The 25,257-nt window shown below is 36.1% G+C and overlaps 2 protein-coding genes across 2 annotated transcripts in view; one reads left to right on the top strand and one right to left on the bottom strand.

The window, feature by feature from the left end:
* Positions 1-1,889, top strand: part of LOC134678790 (otoferlin-like) — a 56,922-nt gene extending 55,033 nt beyond the window's left edge. Inside the window, exon 26 of the mRNA XM_063537481.1 lies at positions 82-1,889. Coding sequence (XP_063393551.1) covers positions 82-262 — 181 coding nt within the window. The 3' untranslated portion in view covers positions 263-1,889. The remainder of the gene's footprint in view (positions 1-81) is intronic.
* A 4,854-nt stretch (positions 1,890-6,743) lies between these two features.
* LOC134679381 (GRB10-interacting GYF protein 2-like) overlaps positions 6,744-25,257 on the bottom strand; it is a 35,039-nt gene continuing 16,525 nt past the window's right edge. The window contains exons 14-26 of the mRNA XM_063538278.1: positions 23,327-23,626; positions 21,493-21,720; positions 20,962-21,042; positions 20,298-20,404; positions 18,300-18,372; positions 17,774-17,995; positions 17,577-17,654; positions 16,927-17,065; positions 16,499-16,702; positions 16,258-16,381; positions 15,881-15,989; positions 7,882-15,799; positions 6,744-7,266 (exon numbers count right to left, since the gene is read on the bottom strand). Coding sequence (XP_063394348.1) covers positions 15,683-15,799; positions 15,881-15,989; positions 16,258-16,381; positions 16,499-16,702; positions 16,927-17,065; positions 17,577-17,654; positions 17,774-17,995; positions 18,300-18,372; positions 20,298-20,404; positions 20,962-21,042; positions 21,493-21,720; positions 23,327-23,626 — 1,782 coding nt within the window. The 3' untranslated portion in view covers positions 6,744-7,266; positions 7,882-15,682. The remainder of the gene's footprint in view (positions 7,267-7,881; positions 15,800-15,880; positions 15,990-16,257; positions 16,382-16,498; positions 16,703-16,926; positions 17,066-17,576; positions 17,655-17,773; positions 17,996-18,299; positions 18,373-20,297; positions 20,405-20,961; positions 21,043-21,492; positions 21,721-23,326; positions 23,627-25,257) is intronic.

Below are 25,257 nucleotides of genomic sequence, written 5' to 3'. Positions count from 1 at the left end.
TTTTTTAAATAAGTACCTAGTTAATGTAATTAGAATTATGCTTACTATAAGACCTACTTACTATTTATATCATGTTTTTAGCCGACCCGATGCTTCATTCATGTGGTTTTTGAATCCACTGAAATCGATCAGATACATCGTATGGCACAACTACAAATGGACGATTTTGAAAGCGACCGTGATACTTCTGGTGGCCATGATGTTCCTGCTGTTAATCTACGCAGTACCAGGCTATTCAGTCAAGAAATTACTCGGTGCCTAACCAGTTTTTTGTAATACAGAATACACTATGTATAAATAAGTAAATAACAAACTTAATTACTTAGCAATGCAAAACTCAACAAGTTGGAAAAGGTGCATTTTAAATGTAAAGGTGCGTTTTACAAGTATTATTTTTATCGGCGTGATAAAGTTTTTTGGCGTGCGTGGATGTTCCAACTAAGGACTGTTCAGTTTACTAAGCGGACACTCTTACACCTCTTTTAATCGGCGAATTTAAAATCAATTGACGTACAGCTCATAACAATATAATTAACAATCCCTTATTTATCAATTGCTACATATTTGTTCCCATAATAGTCAAATATTTTTCCCGAAGGACCGAACAAATTTGGAACATAGCAAATTAGTTCTGCAATAAGGATGCACAGGCTAGTATTCACTGCGAAAAATCGTAAATATGTACAAATTTTCCAAGTTAAACGTGAATAAAATTATTAAAACATTTGCAGGGCATCATATGCTTGAAGATTTTACAAAATCCCGGCACAGAAGCGGCCCGGCCAATCCAGAAACAAAAGTATTGTCATGCGGCTGTTAAAATCAATAAATTACTTACCGGTTCGCGAAATTCCTAAGACAGCAGGCGTTAGAGTAGGCACAGATTAAAAAATAAGAAGTATGTACAATAAATGGACCCATAGAAAGAAAAAAATGGACAAAAGAATTACAGAGCAGCGAAAGCAATCGAAAAAAAGAAGCGTCAAACTGTACTACATTTTACATTAAGATAAATTTCGTAGCATTTTAATGGACAACGGAAAATGCGTAAAATGTTGCTGTAGTACGTTACCAATGGCCCTGATGCTACCATGCCGTTGTAGAAGATCATATATTCGACGAGGAGAGTAACATCAAAATTGACCAATTCATGAAGAAAGTCCTTGTCTGGCAGGCAATTGGTTCCTGTGGCCTTAAAAAGTTTGTTCTATTTTGCGACATGAACTTTGGTTGCGACATTTACAGAAAATAATGCATCTAATAACGAGTACTTTCCGTCTATCAGACGCATAATGTCACCTCTTCATTTCGGCCTGATTTGGCAAGTGCCCACTATGCTGGTCAGAAAGTGAAGCTACTGAATTTGAAAAACATTGATTTCGTTCAAAAACAAGTCAACTCATCTAATTGCCCGGAGCTCCACTCCATCGAGTGGCACTAGACCAATGTGAAGATGCACTTAAAAAAGGGTAGATGAGAAGCTAAAACATTGAAAGAATTCAAACGAATGTTGTTTACAACTTGTCAAAAAGTGTCAAAAATTTATGTGCAGGCACTTGAACGGCGCAACCGTGTAAAAGTACGAAAATCTTACCGATGTTATTATATTATACTATATTTACATTAAATGTTTTGCGTTGGTTTCCGTTTTTATTATATTTATCTAAATAAAGCGATTCCAGAATTAGAAAAATGTAATTTATACTTTTTTGTGTGTCCGCTTAATAAAATGAACAGTCCTTAGCTCTCTCTGAGTTATAGGGATAGGGACCTAATAAACTTAGTAAAGATAAGTGTATCGTAATTTTTTGTCTTGAAATTATTATCGTTAATTACATTTCACATATCTATACTTATAAACAATAATTAATATCTAAATTCAAGTAATGTATGTAAATTTTAATTACTTAGATTATAAATTACTACTTAAAATCGTTGTTTCATTTCCGTCAGAAACACTCCTTGAGTTATGATATAGCAGTAAGTACAGACAATGTATGGGTAAGTCCTTCGTGAATACCTACATATTTTTGGCACTTTGTACGTGTCGATGTCGCTAGGTTATGTGCCCTGACTGTACATATTAAAAAGATGGCCTACCTACATTACATATTTTCATTAATGAGGGAACAATTTAACCCTTTTTTTGTATTCTAATAGACCTCATATATGTGAATAGAATTTGATGCAATTTTTCTACAACCTGATTTTAAGGTTTAATACAATTTATTACCGTAAAACGGGATGAAAAGACACGATTTTCACCAATAATCCAAATGATAAAAGAAAAAATGTAGACATCGTTTTATGAGTCTTGGTTAGTTCTTCAATTTTGCATTTGTGAAATCAATTTTGACCCACCCAATTCAGAGAAAATCAAAGAAAACTGCCTGTTTTCTCCACATCCTTAAAACGGGGTCGATTAGACACACGAAAGGGGTGAATATAATATGAAGTTTTAGTTGTCATAGGCATCGAATTTGGTCATTATTATGTTGATACCTACTCTATTGACAAATAGTATAATATCTGTTAAACGGTTATTTGATACAAAAATATTTTTTCGTATCTTTTAACCCCCAAGGCGTGTTTTTTCACCCCTTTGTGGTATCTAATCACCCCCTATGACGTAACTATTCACCCCCTATGACGTAACTATTCACCCCATATCAAAGCCCCATATGCGTGTCCACTGACACCTTTTTCACGTAAAATTGCTTGTTGATAGTTTTTTGCATAAAAATGCTTCATTATAGAGAAAATTAGTGATATAATTTATTATTTAGGTACTACAGATACTATATTACCAGGTTAGCTAACTTTAACTATGTTAATGTCACTACATTTACCGCTAGAACAAAGTTCAGACAGGCTTCATTTCTTACCTCGGTGAGGCCTTCCTTTAGAGTCAAAAAAATCTAACTTTTAGGCAGTTTGATTAACTTCTTTTGGTATAATTGTAGAGAATAAATAGTCTACTATATACGTATTTCAAAAAAATCTGATTTTAGAGGTGTCCTTTTTGAAATATAACAACTTGAAAGAAAAAGTTCAAAATTTCTCTATTCACCCCGCGATTTCTGTTGACCCCGTTTTACGGTAGTTCAAGTTTAAAAGACACATTAGGTCCGTTATTTAGGTAAGTTAGTTTTACACTAACATTTCTAAATAATTCCTAAATTTTGACTCGTCTTAAAAAACTTAAAATAGATTCACCGAAAGAATTGATTGCATCGAAGTTCCTTATCGGAATATCTACAAGGATTTCCCAAAAAAATCCAAATACATTCCAATTAGGATTAAATTTTACCGCCATCATATCCGCTCTGATGATTTATTTGAAAACTAGTCATATTTCCCGACAGTGCAATCCTGTAATCTACCTAATATGAATCTTAAATCGGGATTCTAAACTTCTATTGGCGCGTGGTGATGAGTTTGTGGGTACAGAATTAGCTTGAAGGGCCTCAAGTTTCTAGGCCGGTGTCAAAAGTGCCTAATTACCTATCCTCCTTGGATCCCTATTAAGCAGGTCACGTGACTTTAACAGTTAATGCCAAGAGTAAAACACCAGGTTGATTCTATTTTTTTTTTCAAGAATGACTACCAATAACCTCAGGTGGATAACGAATTTGCGCGATATATTTTCTAATAGATTTCGGGGCTAAAATTAGTTTATTATAGTGTTTTTTTTTTCCGTTAATTTCAAGGGTGCATTCCTGAGCTTAAAATCTAGTAACTTTTTCAAAGACACCGATATTCTAATTAACTCCATTTCGGAGATATTTAATAAATTATTTTTTTCCTATAAGACATGTGTGTACATATCGATTAGTGTTTAGAATGAGTTCATACATTTGCTACTAAACTTAAGTACAATCTCTGTCGATCGATGTTCGAAATGACATTGATATGTCACAGATTTCAATTGTTTGGTTGAGTTAGATGTAATTCCCGTGTTACAACAACGCTATGTGCAACATTTAACTACTTTTTAAACTTTTTTTTCTTAAGTATTATTTTTTTCAAATTAACTATGCCAATTAGTTATCTTAAACGTACTTAACCATACCCCGAAGTTAACGGAATTCAATAAAAACACGGTACCAGTGGCGGCGCGTCCATAAAAGCCGATTCCCACCGGCTTGCCTGTTTTTGAACGTTTGAGCAGAGTTGTAAAGGAAATATGTAAGCCAAATTAGTCCCGGCTTGTCCATGGATATGTTTGATGCGCCGCCACTGCACGGTACTATATATTATTACGTATTTTCTTGCTATTGTTTGTTGTAAACAAACAATTTAATACCAAGCAGCCAAGTCTTCGGTCAGTCGGTAACTGACCTGACCATAATATGTAACTTACCAAACGCCTCAGTTAAACAGTAGACATATATGTAGTGTATCAATAAAACTGCCAATAAAATTATCATTTGTTTTATTTAACTCTATAATAATATTTACAAGTTTTTAAAACATATTGATATAATAATAATCGAAACAATTAACATTCATTAGGTTTTTACAAAGTTCTGTAGACTTATTGCTTTATTTACTATTCTTACAAGAGGACTAGGCTGTAAGGCCAAATAAATTATACAAGCAAGCAAATGACGGGGAAACCACATGCCTCATAGGCTGGAAGAAAATTTGAACATATTCAGTCCGTCTAAGCTAACTTTGCACCGACTTGAATAGAACAAAGTAAGGGTCAAACGTCATATTTTTATAGAAGTTTGACATTAATGATGACTTTGCCACACTGTCATTGCAAATGGCATGAAGAGTTAGCTTAGTCCGACTTTATTTGAGCCGGAATACCGGGCTACTTTTCAAAAGGGTGTTTAAAAATGCATCAGCGGGCCTATAATACATGGTAGATTTAAAGCATTCGTATCTTTCTGGCACTCTGCTAGTAAGAGACGAAAGCTTTACTGTACCGCTGCATCATAGGTTTGTAGGTCATTTAAAAAAATTTAGAGAACGATTTTCCTCGTTCGCAATAAACTACAATGTGCAATGAGCTTAGGATTACCATGAATATAGACACTTTTTATTGAGTGGTAAGGCTTTTCACTTTCATGCAAGCATTTCGTGACATTCGTGACACGGACTGCTAGAAGAGAACATTTTATTTATAGGTATTTTCTTGTCATTTCACGGCAGAGGATTTCATGTTTATTACTTAAATATAACAAATACGAATATTTCACATGCATTTGATTATCTTGTTTTATTACATTAGTGATGATTTTAAAACAAATCACAGGTAAATACAAATATACTTTACTTAATAATAGTTTAATAATTATGCTCAGCAAAGTTTGCGAGAGATTAGACTTTTAATACAGAGCTTTAATATTACGCCAAAATTAATACAGAGGTTTAGAACTGGTATATTTATGTATGCTTATTGCCCATTATCCACACCATCTTAATTAGGTGGAATTCGCTTTTAATTTTTTAGGCGTTTATTTACTAAGGGGTGCTTGCTATGTCTACTATGTCCAGATTGTGCCATTTTTGTTCGACAAGGGCATCCGGCGGCTGATGCAAGCGTGCCTCATGCCTCAGTTAAAAGCGTGGTGCATGCTAGCACTCACTCACTGTTACTGCACTCGCTGGATTTTGTTTCAATTCAATAAAGGCTGATTTAGACGACTTGCGAACTCGCATGCAAGTTTCTTTACATTGCGGGTTTTGATCGGTCGGTTGAATTGGACGTAGACGTAACCCATTGTCCGCAATGTAACTAAAATCGCATGCGAGTACGCGCGCCGTCTAAATCAGCCCTAAAGCTGTCAACCAAGTACCTACTAGTGCCTACCTACTAATGCCGACAGTTAAGAGTTCATTAGCGTTTCCTTGTACACAACTGTAGAATCCGCTGGAAGAAATTCAAAGAGAGCTAAAAGACATAGTTTGGACACGACTCGATATCAATTGGTTTAAAAAAACTATAAAAATTCTATTGCATACTCAGAAACTACAATCATGGCCAAAAGAAGCACGCAAAAAAAAAGTTTATGTAGGTACTAGTTTTGTAATTACTTCAGGTAGCTATCCAGTAATTAAACCTTTTTTTTGCGTTCCTCTTTTGTCCATGAGTGTACTATAAATAACCAGTATTTTTCAGTCAATACTAGTTTCCCCAAAGCGCCTAGGTGAAAACTAGTTTTCACTAATTACCATTCAAAATTATATGAGTGTAATTATTGACTAGGAAAAACGCGTTTTCACTAGTTAACGTTCACGGTATTTTGCCAGAGTAAAAAAACGGGCCAAGTGCGAGTTGGACTCGCACACGAAGGTTTCCGTACCATTACGCAAAAAAGCGGCCAAGTGCGAGTCGGACTCGCCCATGAAGGGTTCCGTAATAGCAAGTAACACAATGAAATTGCGGTTTACGACTAATGACGTATTAATAAAAAACTACTTACTAGATCTCGTTCAAACCAATTTTCGGTAGAAGTTTGCATGGTAATGTACAGTCAAGGAATTTAAATTCCGACCCATTTCGTACTTTGTCACAGTGACAATCAATATGAAAGCCGCTAGAGACCTAATACGGTTGTCACTGTGACAAAGTACGAAATGGGTCGGAATTTAAATTCCTTGACTGTACATCATATATTTTTTTTAGTTTTATCATTCTCTTATTTTAGAAGTTACAGGGGGGGGGGGGGGCACATTTTACCACTTTGAAAGTGTCTCTCGCGCAAACTATTCAGTTCAGAAAAAAATGATATTAGAAACCTCAATATCATTTTTGAAGACCTATCCATAGATACCGGACGCATGGGCTTGATGTAAAAAAAAATTTATGTTTCAGTTCTAAGTATGGGGAACCCCCAAAATTTATTGTTATATTTCTATTTTTGTGTGCAAATCTTAATGCGGTTCACAGAATACATCTACTTACCAAGTATCAACAATATAGTTCTTATAGTTTCGGAGAAAAGTGAATGTGACATAAGGACGGACAGACAGACAGACATGACGAATCCATAAGGGTTCCGTTTTTTGCCATTTGGCTACGGAACCCTAAAAATGGCAAAAAATATCACGTTCGTTATATGAAAGCCCGACTTAAATATTTATTTTATTCCGTTTTTAATACTTATTTGTTTGTTATAGCAGCAACAGAAATATATAATCTGAAAATTTCAACTGTTCATGAACCTTGATAGCTACGGTTCATGGGATACAGCCTGGTGACAGACATACAGACGGACAGTGGAGTCTTAGTAATAGGGTCCCGTTTTTACCCTTTGGGTACGGTAGGGTGATTCACTTTTGTATGGAGAAAAAAAAGTTGTAATATTTTTCCTGACTTTGCTCACCAATGGAGTCTCCCCACACTAAAAACTATCTATTTCAATTTTCAAAAGAATCGAATAACGTTTAGAGGTTGCACAAGTTGAAAAGGTAGAGTGAGAACCCCATACATTGCGTGAAAATGAAGTATGTTCTAAAATGACAAAATATAATGAACTAGTACTAAAATTTAATGAGAAAACTGAATTTTGCGTCTAAAACACGATAAAAGCACTTTTCCTTTGGAAACAGGTGGAAAAACTGAAAAATCTTAATTAGAACATTTATCGAGTAACCAAAATCCAAGTTTACTACTAATTTTAAAATTTATTTTTATGTAGAAGGTTCAGTATCACACTACTCTCTGCTTTGATGTTAGACGCTTAAACCATTTTCTACCCTCCGATGTAGAGTTGTTGGTTATTTGAAAAATATTTGTTGATGTTGTGCAACCTCTAAATGTTGACCGATTTTAATTTTTTTTTAACGTATAATATTTTTTTATCAGTTAGAACAAGAATTCGAGCAAAGTCAGATGAAAATCGAAAATTCGGAAAAATGAAACACCCTAGGGTACGGAACCCTAAAAATAGGTGCGATGAAGAGCGAAGCGAGAAGCGTGTTAGGTTAACCGTGACCAAACAGCGCGCGAAGTCGAGCGAGCGAAGCGAACGTGCTGAATTTTACTATGTTAACTTGAAAAAATAAAGATTTATTTACGTTATGTGTTTCATCTAGACCAGCGGTCGGCAACCTTTTAGCAGCCAAGGGCCACATAGTAGTTAACGGAGGCGACGCGGGCCGTACTTTGTTTATATTTATGACTTTATGAGACATTGTCGTTTGTCACTATTATATACAAAATAGCCAAGGCGGCACTCGGGCCGCAAGTGACAGTTTCACGAGCCGCATGCGGCCCGCGGGCCGCTAGTTGCCGACCGCTGATCTAGACAAAACTATATTTCACAAAGGCACTGCGAAAACTAGTTTTGACTAAAATATCCCAGTTAAACCTAGGTTTCACTGAAGTACATATTACGGAAAAATAAAGTACACGCGTTTTCACTGAGACGGTATGGATAACTAATTTTTTTTAGGGAAAACGCAATGTCCCGAAAAACGGGTTTTTAGCGTATAAAAACATTTTTACACTCTGTGCTTTCTACAAGTCTTTACCAAAAGAATTCGTTTAGAATTTTTTTAGCTGTATCTAGTAATATAAGTACATAGGTACATGTTTTATTTAAACGGGAAACGCTGGCATAGACAAATCAAGAAAATGCTTGTTGACCGCAGACATTGGGGCAAATCCCTTACACAGACGCAACTACATTAAAGTTACTATCGTATTTTGCTAAATATACAAAATAATCTCCATGAATTTGCAATTTTTTTTAAGAATTATTAACGACCAGTGGATGGTAGGTAGGTCTTAGCAAACTAATATTGATCACGTTTATTACCAATCATCAAACATCTAAACTAAATGCAGGATAGAAAAAGGATTTATTGACTTACTTCGTGCACTGTGTTGGTCTGACGTGACACTAAATTTCGAAAACCTAGGTTCAGACCTTTACCTATACGTAGATGGCAGCTGTAGCAACTGATATTGATAGAAAAAAAAAACGCAATAACCCTATAGTGGCAATTATCCCGGTTGTTACTTTACATGTGCTGGTCCAAATTAGCTTAGGTGAAACAACATATGTATGGAGGAATTTATGTATTTTCGGATTTTTCGAATACACGTAATATTTATTACAGATTATTTAAACTTCATTATTATCAGGTATTTAAATAAATAGCTACTAAGACTTGGTTGGGGATGACTCAGTTGAATGGTTTGTAGATAAGGTGTAAAGCCTAGGTAAAATCATGCCTCCGAGTTAGACAGTCCAACTGAGTAACTGGGTTGTCATAATTCAACTATTGGAGACCAGATTTACCGCATATGGTCTATATAAGATCCCATGTGCGTACTGCGACCTACTTCAGCTGTCAAATTAGTGGAACAATATTTTTCTTAGACTACATCTCTTCCACTTTCAATAACTAACGTTAATTTCTATTAATTTTGTGTGCAACCCATTTTTTTAAAATAATATTATGTATTTTTCCTGGTCTAAAATTAATTTATTTAAAAAATATTTTATATACAGATTAAAAAATGATATTTTCATATAAAACCTAGCACACTAATGTGCTTTGTTAATTATTTCTTAAAAATGCAATATACATAAATATAATACAAAAACAATATATGTATTTATTTACATAATTTCTGTGAACATTTTGATACAGTTGCTTACCCATTTACCATGGACACTTCAAAAATTACAATCGAATGTCAGTCTTGCTCATCGAAAATAGAACACAATTATCATGTTTGAAGTGCCGTATATGGGAAATACATATCCCTTAGTTAGGCCCACTTACACCATTACACTAACCGGGGGTTAACAGGTTATACCTGGAGTTACCATGGTTACCAGGATTTCGGTTAGTAGGACGGTGCAAGTGGACCTTAGCCTGGTGAAGGGTTAAAGCGATTATAGCACATACTACATTAAAAAAACAATAATCGAGCGGAAGTAACATCTTTCGCCATGTGGAAAAATGTGGATTCCGTACCAAAATTTAAGACAATTATAAATACCTAGTGTTGCTCCTTCATAGTCAACCTCAGAAAAGGCGGGACTCCATCAATGTGTAGCACAAGCATTTTTGTACTGAATATGCTAATGGAATACTAACTTTTAACCTTTTGGTATAGGACAGGCGTTCTAGCATGAGTTGCGTTCTCGCGCGCGAGCCTTTACTTGAAGTCGCGCTAGATGTATGAAGTCGCGCGCGAGAACGCCACTCATGCTAGACCGCCAGAAAAGCTAATTTAACAAAAAAGAAGAAAGTGTTAAAATAACGCATGTAACGTATTATTGATCAGAACGTTTGTACCTACAGGTTATTACATCACCTTACCGCGTGATACCAATTTCAATAATCATTTAATATTGGGTCGCCGAATCCATATAAATAGGACAAGTGAATGATGAGTGAAGATTAATGATTTTTTTTATTTATTTATAACGGCTCATAATTACAGAAAATAATTCTATTGAAAGTTATATATAATGAGTAATTCATATTTCTGTAGGTATATATCTTTATCGAGCGGCCCTAATGACTTCAATGACAACACAAGATGTTACGAAGACAAAAATGGCCCTGGCGAGGTTTTATTTTGTTTTCATCACACTTGCTCGAAAAATACCTTATTTCATGTAGGTGTACTGAAGGACAAATGCCTATATTGTTCCCAATCCAGCCCTTAGGGAGTTATAGGTTTTTTTTTTAATTATGTCACTAATTTATACGAACTTGCAAACCATGCAGGTAATAATTAAAATACTTTGTTTAAAGTCATAAAGCAGTTTTACTTTTAAAATACCGACGTTTATAATTTAATATTTTTGTTTATGCTTAAAAATATTTAATTTGCTTAATTTAATAGCAGGTTAATTTTTTTTACACAATTTACAATAAAATTGTTGCTGAATGTCGATGGGTTTGTGCCTTCGATGCCTACACTGCCAAAAAAATCAATATGGCGGACGAATGTTTAAAATGTCACCGTATTTAAGAATGATGTCGTTTAAAATTTAGTTTCGCAAGTGTGATGAAAAACATTGTGAGTAACTCAGGGGGTAAAAATATTTCACTTACCCCCGCGTTGCACAATGTACTACTTATTGTTTTTCTCATTTTATCATGGTCACCTAGACATTTTCAACACTAAAAAAAGTCCCGAGTTCGAGCAGGCTGCAAAATTGCATCGACACCTTATGAATGGAATTCTCTTAGTGACCATGCATTTTTGCAGCTTGTACACAGATAACATGTTTAAAAAACATTGATCGGACAGTCATGGCTTTCAATGGCACTAAACAAATATACTTTTTTATTCGTACTATTACGATTTATCTTCTTCCTCGCGTTATCCTGGCATTTTGCCACGGCTCATGGGAGTCTGGGCTCCGCTTGACTACTTGATTACGATTTGTTATATGGCATTACATGTTTATATGTGATTTTTGCAGCAACATTAAGGTCCGATCTTTAACTAACGTCTGTAAACTTTTTAAAACATTTTTATAGGTTTAGGTGATAAAAAACATCGCGGTGGGTAAAGGGTAGGCGTTTAGGTTAAATATTAACCAAACTAAATAGGAATGTTTTGGCCGTAATCGTCATTGCAAACTAACAATTGATCAATTGCATTGAATACTGAATCCGGTACTAATCAATTACACCAAACATATTTTTTTTACAGTTATGAGAAAAGATTTAGTGTGATGTGTAATTACATGAAATTTTACTAACCTGATTGTACAGTGAATGATTAAATTTGAAATATACAGTGAATGATTACATTTTAACTAGGAGGCGTATATAAACGTGTTAATGTGTTTTGTTGAATATTATAGATGCTGCATAAATTTACAAGCCCAAGGGCGATTCATTGATATGGAAACGTTTTCATTATAATCATTATTGTGATGTTGTCCAACCTCAATTTCGGGCCGAGCAATAACAAATTAACAAAAGTTTTTCCCAGGCGCCTTCAGACGATCTAATTTAGACTAAAACAATCTAGTTAGGCGTAAAAAGGCTTAGGCTGAATTTATATGGAATAACTATTACAGCCAATGCAGGATTAAGCAGACAATAAAAAAAAATGAGTTGGTGTTGGCGATACCTCTCACTAGGTCAGCTCGCGCGCCCTCCGCTCCGGTCGCAGGCATAACTACACAGAATGAGCTAATTATAGTACCATTATATAATTACAAATAATACAGCACTCGTGCTAAAAAAATAAACTAATATTTCGTGTATTTTATTTATTAAGCTTTGCAATAAAAATAATAATGTCCGCCTAACCCACTAAATTAATCCAATATATGAGTTTTCCAATACGAAAACGATTACTACGTCTTGTAAGTCGGTTGATAAAACTTGCAGTTTATACAGGTACATGGGATAAAATATTTAAAATCGATGCCTCTTATAAATTATAGATGAATAAAACTGACTAGAAAATAAAACACTAAATTGTAAAACCATACAAATATCATAGATAAAGTACAATTATTTAGAGCCTCTGAAGTTTAGTGAACGATATTTTTGTGTCAGTATCAGCGCAGGCGCACTACAAACATTCGGTTGGGGCTGTGGGTAGGTTTATTGCGCCATACTTCCGATCTAGTGGTACTCAGACGGACTTTTTTTTCTATTTTCTTGTGCATGCTCTATACCTATTAGATAGTACGTACAACAGTTTTTCGATGTATGAGCAGGGCGTTAGACGGACCAAGAAATTTATTATGAATTTTTAATTAGGTAAGTATCGGAACTTGTATTCATACATTGTTATGTTTAACTTTATACGTTAGACGGTTAGTGTGACAGATTTCGATTTTCAAGAATTTTCAGGCTGGCAGATCCGTATTTATAAGAAAACTACATATGGCGTGACGTGGCTCGACAAACATTGTTAACGTGAGCCGCAGGGTCCGCAGGCCAAGCGCAACTGACCGAATCACTCGAATCGTGCGCACTTAATTGCATCCTCTCACAACGAGAGCCAGTGTGCTAGGTCGGCCGAAATTACCTAAAGTGGCAACTCCACCGCTTTTGGGACGCTTGGTGGTTTAGACTGCAGAGGCTCTAATACATACAGCATAATAATTAAGTTAATTGATTAACGAAAAATAAATAGAATCGAATTTATTGTATGTCTCTACTCGTCGTAACTACACATTCTAGAAGGAAGCGCTCTTGTGAATGGCCACCAATCAATGCGAGTTTCACGAGTAACCCTGTTCAGACTTGCAGCATGTCTCATAAAAATAAATCGTGTACATCGACAAAAGCTACTATAAAAACGGCGAGTTTCGCGTAAATTATATTTTAGGCAATAACTAGTGGAAGTATATTTTGTAAGACCTATTAAATGCCCGACAAACGATAACGTTATACATAGTATTTTATGCATTGTCGTATTAGAGAGTAAACGAGCTACAATCCTGAATTAGATAGCAATCTGAATAGTTTGTCTTATTCTGTCTTTTTGACTTCAGGATTTTTAAGAATAAGACAAAACATAAATTATCTATTTCAGGCTTGTAATTATTCATGTCTAAAGCTCGGGACACACTTATCCCGCGTACGCAACTTCGTGGTGCAGCCGTTAGTTTCATCTGTTGCAAGACGTTGCAGGCAATGCCCCAGATATCCAAGGAATGATGTGAAATAGAAATTAAAAGTAGGGGAAGTGGGAGCAATTTTGGGGAGCTCAGCTCTGCATGCACGGCGAGCGCTAACGCTCAACTACCTATAAGTTTAAACATCAATTTACTTTGCTGGACTTGTGTCTGCTATGTTTGTATGCTACAGGCGTATTTCTGTCGCATTTATCGCACACTTATGTGTGACCCTGCCTTTATTCCGTAATTTTAACTTATAAAACCGAATCCTCTTGTCCATGTTAATCATTCCCAATTCATATTTATCTAGGTATCTTTATGAGAATATTACAATTTTGTATTGGTTGTTTTTTTTCTGTTGTTCCCAGTGGTAAAAGGTGATAAAGATATCCGGCTGTTACCAGTGGTAACAACTGGGTACTAACAGGCGGGAATAACCCAAGTTGTCCGGGTGGTTACTTTAATCGATCTACGCTACAATTTTCAACGCAGATCGCTTAAGGCTAAACATGAGGATGGTAATATTTATTATAGACTTTATAAATTAAATTACATTAATCCCAACGAATGGCCGGGATAGTCATACTTCAAGGCACAATTTGTCATCGCCGTTTTTAATGAGTAACAAGGTCGTTACTTGAAGACATTGGAGATTCTCTAACCAGTAGGTGAAACCGTATCCCTAAAACACGGGACCCAGTCTTTAGTCATTACTGATTAGGTAGTAATCTTTATTACTCAGAAATGCTGGATCCTCTTGTTATTTATGCAGATTACGCGGTTTCTATATTTATCTATTATTTAGTGCTATCTAAAAAATAGTAGCTTAGTTTTTGGGTCTACCAGAAATAGGTTATCCAACAATTAAAGTGTAAGAGAGGTGGCTGGCTATTAAGGCAGAGACGCTTATTAGATAGATATTCGTATATTGACCCGCCTGTTGCTATCTCCGTTGCACGCGCATAATTATATTGCTGTCCCGCCCATGCTGCCGGTTGTCAATGTCAATGTACGAACCTGACAACAATATAATTATGCGCGTGCAATAGAAATAGAGACAGGCGGGAAATGTACGAAAATCTATCTGGAAAGTGTATCTTCTTTAGGAGGCAGATAGCGGAAGGAAGCGTTACAGAATAAACGATTTTAATTTTCATGATTATTAACCAATCCCGTTATTAAGTAATTAGTCGATTGAGATTTCATAAGTATTATGCAACTTTTAAAAATATGCCACACATTGTCATAACATAATGGGATTGGCAACTGTCAAAGATTTGCATAGATAGTGCCAGCATAGGTTTTCCCTGCATCTAGTTTTGTTTTATGAGATTTGGCTTAAAGGGTTCGGTCATCCAGACACAATTCTAGGAATAGACAGAAAAATCTATGCTGGCGCAATCTGTAAAATGCTCCGGCCAACCCCAACCCATAATGGAAAAAAAAAATTATGAGACGCCAGTATTTTTTATTATTTGATTATTCCTATCGTCTCAGTTTAAAATTGACGTTAAAATCACAGACCAATTAATTAAAGTGTAACACGAAGCAGTCACGAAAGCAGTTGTAAAACAATATTTTAAAGTTAAGCGCATCAGGATTATTCCCACAAAATAGCAACTCAGTGCACATTTGTATTGCATATACTCCCTTGTGGTGGGCGTCAAGCATGTAAACTTACATAGGCAAAAATATATTAATTAAATTTTAAAGTGTCTTAACAAGTCGTTTAGTGATTAATGGCAAACTTGACTTCCTTCTTAAGTTACCAACAAACACATTTTGTCAGAACTGGACTTGCGCCGCTACTGTTAAATATGATTTCTTCCTGACATGTCGCTCCCTGTTTGTCTTACTAGCCTACAATGATTAATTGAAATATCAGGTTTCTGGCATGGAGCACAAGTCATAACATATCATATTAGTAACTCTTGAACTATACGAACAAGCAGCGACAAATGATTTGTCAAATGTTGTTCGACGACTTGTATTAAATTAGATTGTTATCGTAATATCGCGAGCTCACGCGTGTTTTACACAATAACCGGCGGGTTTATCACAAGGCGAGTTATATTGAACACTTAGTACGTAACCTGCATCGCTCACACCGTGTCAATGTCGCCGACATTGATCCGGTCCTCGGCTGCAGTCACTGAGAAGCCCAGTATGCGAGCGTCTACTTTAAGCATTTTATTCTTCTTTGTCTTTTTGCCTTTACCCTGAAACAAAAAAATATTTTAAATTATAACTGTTACTCGACGGGTTATGAGTGATACACGGGTTAAAGGCGATGAAGTAACCTTTACTTCCTGATAGTCGGAGGCAGACGGAGTGCGCGGGTTGACGGCGACGGCGGGCGAGCACAGGTCGTCGGACGGCGTCACCATGCCGACGCGGAGCAACTTGGACCTGTTAACATACAAGAACCTGTCAGTGCTGGCTTGTCACATCTCACTCGTTTAAGGCATGTTTTACCTGCCGAATATAGTTATATTTAGAAATTATATTTATTTAATTTACCTGCGTGTTCTGTGTTAGCATAAGTTTAATGTACCTACTAAAATATGTGTTATTTTGAAAATGATTTGTCAAATAAAAATTTACCTATTGACAGGCCACAAATATAGCAGCAGTAAACTGCTTACAGTTATACACAATAAACTTGGCTAATAAATACCTCTTTTCAAGAAACTGGCGGGCGAAGTCGCTGGAGTCTTTGGTTTCGCCCAGGTAGCATTTTACATAATCTTTTACTTCATACGGCGATTCAATGTCCTTAAGGAAACCAACGAACGTAGGCACTGTAAAATACAGACAAAAATAGCGTTGATATTTTTATTTGTTTACTTTCACTGAACCCAGTTATATAACGTATTCACATATTTTAATTAATATTTATATAGATAAATAGTACATACCATCGATTTTGGCGCTCCAAGAAACAAGCACGGTGTTACACCATGCGTCGAACTCGGCGCCGGGAGAGGTTTCTTTTTTCGAAGGTATGTTAAGAGTACTCTTTTTCTTATTTTTGACGTTTTGTTCCACGACCCGTTGCGGCTCTTGAGGCTTTTCGATTGGTTTTGGAGGTTGAGCCGTGGCAGGCGAGTCCCAGAAGCCGCCTGAATATAATTAATGTTATTTTATGTAAGTATAATGTCAGTAAATCTGTAACTAGTCCAAAAATATTGGTAGAGTCACGTAGGAACAAATTAGAAAAAACAGCATCTCGGAACTCGCTTCATTGCTTGATCGATGTGTCCACACGCTGTATTTTTATTTATTTACATATGTATAACAGATCCTTAAACATGTCAAAACTACTTAGTGAGAGAATGATATTGACCTCCGTTGTGGGTGCTGTTGCCCCATGGCACGTGGTTGGTTTGCGCCGGGCCAGCTGCGTCTTCCAGCACTTGCGCAGCCGCCTGCGCCGCAGACTCCGCCGCCGCGGCCGCCGCTGCTGATTGCTTGCGAGCTTCCGCCTTAAGATAACCACATTTTCTAGTTATAAATGATGTAGTGTCCGAATTTAACATATGAATTACATAGTTATCACATTAGGACTCCTTAAAAATTCTAATTACACAACAACCCCCTATGGTAATTTATGTACGCTTCGCATACTCGGTTATATCAATATCACTCGTGACTCGTGTCCAGCCAATGATGTGCTGGGCGAAGGAAATTCGAAGTTCTTCTAAGAATAAGTTTTTCTTCAAACATCAAATCAAATTACAATAATTCAAACCATTATTGTCCTGTTTTAGCAGACGGGACGTTCATTTATTATTGTATTGGTTTTCTTATATTTTTTTAAACATGTATCCACAAAGAAAAATGCAAACAGCCAATTATTATAGCCGCGGGTCGCGTATATACGATCCGGTCAGCTATCATTTCAAGCTATAGGATAGAGTGAGATATAATCTAATGTAAATAATGTACTATTTATCTTGCAAAACAGACTAGTTTGATGACTTCAACACAACTCACCTGTATTTCGGCCAGAGACAATCCCGCTCCGACCGGATTAGGTTTCTTTTTCGCCCAACCCAAATTAGCTTGCATTTCCTAGAAGAATTAAACAAACACTGTAAATACTAAAGTGATAAATAATTCTAAGAATAGGATAGTCGAGAGATGAAGGTATAAATGGAATAAAGATGTGTAAAAAAGGTAAATAGAGGTACCTGTTCCCGCGCGAGTGCTGCGGCCTGCTGCTGCGCGATGGCTTGCATCACCTGCTGTTGTTCCTTCATCTGCTCCAGCTTCTTTTCCCGCTCGAGCCGCTGGATCTCCGCTAGGCTCAGCCCATCCTTAGTCGTCGCCTGTTGGGCTAGATTCGCAGCCGCTGACCACGGAGCCTTCTTTATAATAGTCTCGGTTGCCTCTCGTTGCTGCTGCTTCTGTTCCTGGTAAAAGATAAATTCGATCTCTAGTATATACCTTTCGTACAGCGGTCGGCACCAGGCGACCCGCAAACCTCTCTGGCTATTTTGTATTTAATATTGACAAACGACACAACGACAGTATCTGATAATGTCATAAATATTAACAGTGCGGCCTGCGTAAGCTTCGTTAACTACAATGTGGCCCTTGGCTGCTAAAATATTTCCGACGGCTGCTCTATGATATACATTGATGATTATCTTCAAGATTATAAACTTTAATTTCAAGATAGCTATGCTCTAAAAATTAAGAAAGATAAACTGTTACCTGTTGTTTCTTAAGTGCCTCTGCCTGTTTTTTCTTCTTTTCTTCTTCAGCTGCAAGCTTTTCCTCTTCTTTCCTGTATCATGCAAATCGTAACATAAATGAGTGAGTAAAAGACAAGTCCCATTTCCCGAAAGTCAAATTTAAAATGAACCTTAAACGTGCTTAAAGTGCTAAGGTTGAAATTCTACTGGCGCGTATGTGGTCAATAAATCGTACTCGTAATCGTACTATGCAATCGTGGAAAAGGGTTAGCACAAAAGTGATTAAAATGTTGCTTTCGCAAACCGAAAACAATGGAATAGTAAAATATATTGTAAAGACTGATTGTTTTTTGATTTTATTTATTTAACGTAAGTACACTCGGCGTCAAAAAAATCGCAACTCGCTCAAAATTCGTTTCAAGCAAATATAGCTCTTATCTAATGCATTGTACCCTGTCAATATTGGTATCATTTGAAAGCGCAATTAATGAACTTTAAAAAGATAAATCGTCATTATCCGTAAAAACAACCATCGCCGAACATAGGGGTTTTGTTTAAAAAAGGGCCGAGATCCAATTTTAATCGGTCCGTTGTTGTGCAATCCGGGACAGGTATAAAATGGAGGGTAAAGGTTAGTTATGGTTTATTCGCTCTCCAGAGGTCACTGAGGTTACTAATGAACCGTTACAGCAAGAAAAAACCCTTCGACATGGATACCAGGCCGCGTAGCCAAGATGCCAATCGTTAACGCTCCGTAGCGATCGAAACGCAACTGTCACTGTCACACTAATGTGGAAGAGTGATAGAGATACATAATGCTTTTCGTTGTCGAAGCGATAGCGATTGTAACCTTGGCTAGGCGGCCAGGCCAGAAGGAGCAGCTCAAGAGGTGGCACTGCTGCAAACAAGACTATGGCAGTAAGAAGTTGCTGAAAGATTTAACATAAGCGGTTTCCGAGTGCATCGAGTCTTGCTGGGGTTCCAGGTGACTGGTGGTTACATCAGGAGGCCTAGACCTGGAAGACAACACTGCTCTTCCGCTAGAAACAACCGGTACATTGTATCGAATTTTTTGCAGAACCGTTTCTCCGAGGCTGTTGAGCTGCAGCAGCAGCTTCAAGCAGCTCCAAAAACAGCAGTAAGCATCTCTACGATCGGAAGAAAGCCGGAAGAGAAGAGGATGTTGCCCCTTAGAGCTTCTACAGGCCCCCAATTAAAGCAATAGCATCGAATAGCCAGGAGGCAATTTTGCCGACTGCACGAAGATTGGACGTTTGAACAATAGAGGAATGTCCTCTTTTCCGACGAGACCAGAGACCCAAAAACACATCGTGGCACTCATGACAGTCATGACTGATCACATGGAAGCTACTCGGAGGGCAAAAAGAGGCAGCACTAGGTTTTAAGTTTAGTTTTAAGTTTGTTTTTTCTGTATCTGTTGATTTTGTAGTGATTTTATTCGTTGCAATTTTTACTTGAATACACGTCGATTCGCTTTTCCTGAAAATTTTCTTTTTGTATGCGGTAGATCGTCCATTTTACGACATTTTCCAATAGAGGGTTTCATAACCTTTCAAATAAGGCCCCATAGTCATATCTTGCCTTATATAATATAAGGTTTATAACCGCTTGAAAGAAAAAAGTTAAGATGTGCGATTTTTTTGACGCTGAGTGTATAATACTTTTGCGGTTTACCCACATAGTCATATGTGTAGTTATAAACCGGAGTCAAGTATGGGCAATAAGGTCGTGAATAATTATTTTGACACTCTATCCGTGTTGATATTTAATACCTTGACTGTACTAGGTACCCATATAATTATACGTAAGCTTCAGGATAGCGGGTTTACTTTTTAAATAGCTCGTTTTACGGCGTCTGATTTCTATTAAAAGTTCACTGAACTGAGGTGTTCTGCAGGCACATTATGTTTATAAATATTTCGTTGAAATTCCTTGAGGTCCACCTGCCAGCCTGACGCTCACCTAATTGTTAATAGTAAAAGAAATAACTAAGTACCTCTTTCGCTCGGCCTCTTCGATTAATTTGATGTCTTCAGCTTTCTTCTTGTCTTTAGGGGCTTTTTCGGGACCTTTCACAATGGTGAAACCTTCCTTGATCCATTCCTATTGCAATAGTTATTTGTTTTACAAGGGGGAAAAGTTCTTGTTTAACCTCTCGTGCTATATTGATACCCGAGCAAGCGAAAGAATGCTAAATTGAACGAGCGTAGCGAGTGGTTTGAAAAGTCTAATCTTAAGAGTTGCGGGGGTTTCAAGTCACGAGGGTTAAACAAATTTTGCCACCGAGTGAATGCATTATTTTTCACAAGGGAAATACTAAAGTTATACTAAAAGTTCTAAGCCAAATAATGAGTTTACAAACCTTCCGTCTACCTAAGTACCTATTTAATAAAAACTAAAGCACTGTAACTAAGTTTACTAAATTTAAATAATAGTTAAGCTGATTTCATATCAGTAGAACTGTTCCAATCCGCTAGCCTGAGACAAGGTTCAACTGATATTAACTCTAACCTTATTCCATCAGGAATCACTTCATCAAAATACTTGGTCTTGAGTCAACCAGACGTATTTTGTTAGTTAACTTTAAAATCGACTTCAATAACTAACATTGAGATAATTGTTAGCAACAAAACCGTGCTTTTTATAGTTCTATGACTTACCTTTTTCTCTTTTTCGAGCTCTTTTTTGTTGACTTTATCTTCCTTTTTGCTCTTTGAAGGTGACGAGTCTTCAGACTTCCTCTGTAATAGTTGAAGTTATGTAAACAATGAACTATTCAAATCCCAAGGCGGTAACAGGACGGAAGTGTATGTGAAGGAAAATAAACCCAGTCATTTTTATTGTTTGATTATTTAAAAAAATCCTAAGTTAAGTAAAAATGGAATTGTTAAAAATACATGGCAGAAATTATTGTATTATGTACTTTTGAAATTAAAAAAAAAACCTTACCGGCCACTTCCATAGATGACTATTACTTATTTATACCACTACAAAAAAGTACAGAAATGTCTGGGACGTAACGATTGACTTAGGGCCAATTGCACCAACCACACTTAACAGACCAACATCACTGAACAAATAACTATGATAATTTCCATACAAGAAAGTATTGCGAACTCTTTAACGGCGACAGGCGGTTAGGTGCAACCGGCCCTATTATAAGTAGTGCTGCTCAAAGGATGTTATCTTACCTCCACTTTATTTGAATCTTCTTCCTTAGCGGTTTCAGCCCCTTCGTCCTTCTTTTCTTCCTTAACTTTCTTGGCCTTTGTTTTATTCTCTTTGTTTTTGGTAACTTTTTCAATTTCAGCTTTGTTTGGCTTCGTCTGCTTGGACTCCGGTTGTTTACTCTGCATACTTTCGTTAGTTTTTACAGATTCCAGTGAGTGCTCCAATTTATTTGATTTGTCGGATTTATTCTATAAAAAATATGATTACAAATATTGTGTCAATCAAATAAAAGTCCCACCTAGAAAAGTTTAGCTAAACTGGATGTCACTGCTTCACAACCACATGAAAAAAAGTTTTTTTTATAATAACAAGTATTAGTCCTTTTGGTGGTGAAGCAACCTACTTATAGTATTTTTAAATTGAAAGGTTACGCTAACTGATGTCATCCAAGACTATGAATAAGAATAAGTAAATATGAACATATTTTTGAATTCGTTAAAAAAATTAGAGTAGTTTACACACCTTCGCTGCGGCAATTAGTATAACTCGTAATTAACCATACTTTGTATAGGGTCTTTCGACCCCCTACCGCAATGAACGTGTTAAAATGACTTAATATCGTTGGTCATTGCTAGTTTTTTTTCTTTTTCAATAGATGAAGGGTCATTCCACCGTTTCGGGTGTTACACTTGAACTCATAAAATAAGGTTTTATTCGATATTGTAACAGGAACTAGGAGATTATAACTATTGATTCATCTACTACTTTGATAATATTTTCCTTTCCTGTACGCACATTATTAAAGTATAAGAGAAGTAACGAGAGAATCACTAAAAAGTGGCTGTTTCGGGCGTTACGCGAATTGGCCTATACCTTCTGACCATCAGTACCAAAATGTATAATTAAGCGAATTTTATCAAGTAAGCTCCAGTTTTATTTATGTCAAGTAATAATAGTTAGTATAGTCTACTGAAACACTGAAGTAACACTTAGTATCACTTCTTATTTAATTTTAATAAAATAAATTACCTGTTTCGGGTGTTACTCATGGTTCGTTTCGGGTGTTACGAGTACGAAATTAAGACAGATTTATACGAAATTATGGCTCATTTTATTGAAATTATTGTCTTTTTAATAAATTCGATTAAAAATATAAGTAATAAATGCTGAATTATTTTAAAATACATTATCTGAACAATAAAAACTGTTTCTCGAAGATATCATAATAATTTTTCTTTCGATACGAATATTTCCGAAAATATTCACTTAATCAAAAACTTGTTGATGGTGACACCTATTCATTTTGAAAGATCTATCCAACGACACCCCACATCACAGGATTAAATGCAAAAAAAAAATTAAAAATATTTTTTTTGTACAGGAGCTACCATAAAAAAACATTTTTTTTCGGTTTTTTTTTGTGACATGAAGGTTCAGTATGTTTTCTATGGAAATAGGTTAGTTTTGACTTCTTAAACCAGTTTTAATTTTTGAACCCTTTGGTAGCGTTTCTTATGGAATGACCCTGAAGCGTGTTTTACGTTATATGGGTGCTGTCACATGTCATGCTGTCATATGTCAAATACACGCAGTTTTTTGTAACCACTCTGTATGTGATCTTAGGATACGCCCACTATAACTACAAACTATCTTATATTATGTATTTGCTTAATGAGAAGCGCGCAAGAAAATACGAGTTAGGATATTTGATAGCTTTTTAACCTTTTGATCGCCACAACTATTTTACGCAACAGTAAACTTTATCAAAATATATTAAGATTCATTTTATTTTGTAACCTTTGTACGCTACGACCGCCTGTGGCAGTCAAATGGTTAAATGTTACACTAGTTTACCTGGACTTCTTCTTTGATATCCGGTTTCTTTTCTGGGATATCCGTCTTAGCCATTAATGTATCTTTTTGCATTAATTTGTGCAACTCCTCCAGATTAGGCGTCGCGCTCATCACTGCGGGATCGTCTTCCGGCTTGGCTGGAGTCGCTACGGGAGCGTTGCTTTGTTCGCTCAAGTACGGCATGTTGGGCATTGCATTGCCCGCGCTTTGAGATGCTCTTAACTGGGCTAAAATTTGGTCTTCCGTTTTCATTTCTTTTACAATTTCCTCGGGTAGCATGGAATTAGACGTTACCGAAGTCTGAAAATGTCGAGATATTACCTGCACTGTAACTCAATGGTTCTATTTTATTGATGAATTTCAAAAGAAATATATGTGAGGTATCTACTCGTACATGGAAGTGTTAGAAAATCCCTTAGATTTCATTTAAAGAAAATCTTTGACTGTCAAGTCAATACCATAGGCGTTTTGTAGCGCCTACGTACGTGTTCCTCCGAACCCATAGGACATTCTAACACCCTTCGTACTGTACTGTACATAATCGAAGTAAGCTAAAATGATTAATTGATGATTGAACTAAATAGTATTTGGATAACCATTTACTTTTCTTCAACATTTTGTTTACCATACAATAAGTTGATTGTAAAGTAATTTAAAAGGTACTTACAACTTCTACTTCCAAACTGTTTTCGATACAAAGATTTACAACAAGAGAAGACGCGCACATGGAGTTATATTTAATATTGAAATTAATGTTAAGTTCCGAGTTGACATAAATAAATCTATGTAGGTAATTCTTAGTACAGAGGACATGAAGAGGATAGTTAGTTGATAGTTGATTGCTTTTTTCACTCCTGTTCCATGTTAATATGTAACATGAGCAACATAAAAGGATAATGTTAATAAAAGTCCCTTATAACGTTCGATTTTAAAGAGTGACCCGTAAGACGTAACTATGGGAACGACTACAGATATATAGAAAGGCGTCATCATTGTTGTTATTAATTCATCTACCTATATTATTATTGATTATTATTTTGGATGTGAATAATATGTTTTTTCTGAAAATACGACTCCTTCAAGCTATCATCCCTACGTCTAACGTCTACATCTAAATCTCCGCTTAGGAATTATTTGAGCGACTTTCCCAAGAACGACACTAATCGAATTTGTTACTGGCCACTGTTTTTACTCTCTCCTCTCTCTCCTGAGGACCCTCAGGAGGAAACATTTTAAAACAGGACTCGCGGGCGCATTTTGTGACAAATATGTCAATCTACTAGGAATAAAAAACATCTTGTATTAAACTTTGCTAACTTCTGCTGCTCATAAGTCCTTCAGAAGTATTCCTTGCATAATCAAACGGAGGGGGTTTACCTGCCTACAATATCCCCGCTCCTAAATGATAGATCCTGTGTACAGACTATCGGTTTTATAACAATTCTGACGTAGTTTAATCCAGCTATATTCATGTCAAACATAAAATAATGCGCAGTTATTCGTATAACCCAAAAACCATGCAAACATTTTCATCACGATATTAAAATAAATGAGACTAGCAAGGATAACACCCAGTTTATTTCTAAATAACGTAACTTAATCTACAAAAACAATCAACTTGGTCCACATATATTAACAGTAATTATTGTATGTACCTAAATTACATTCACAATTATTGTACGCAACACACCACCTTGCCTTGGTGCGTGTCCGATATGTCAATATGTGAGAAACTAGTTTTCATAATAATTTTGTAATAGTTGTTTTCAGATCTAATATAATAAATTTAAATAAAGTGGATGCAGTTAGGTAGCCTGCTTTAGTTTTGATGCAAACATATATTCATTAGTGTAATAGAGTCCGCCTAAGCTAACCTTGAACCGACTTCAGCAGGACTAAGTGAGGACGTGGGATATACATCATATTTTCAT

The sequence above is a fragment of the Cydia fagiglandana genome, chromosome Z (assembly GCF_963556715.1).
Source record: "Cydia fagiglandana chromosome Z, ilCydFagi1.1, whole genome shotgun sequence".
NCBI classification, from domain to species: Eukaryota; Metazoa; Arthropoda; class Insecta; order Lepidoptera; family Tortricidae; genus Cydia; species Cydia fagiglandana.
This window is presented reverse-complemented; position numbering and strand designations above follow the sequence as displayed.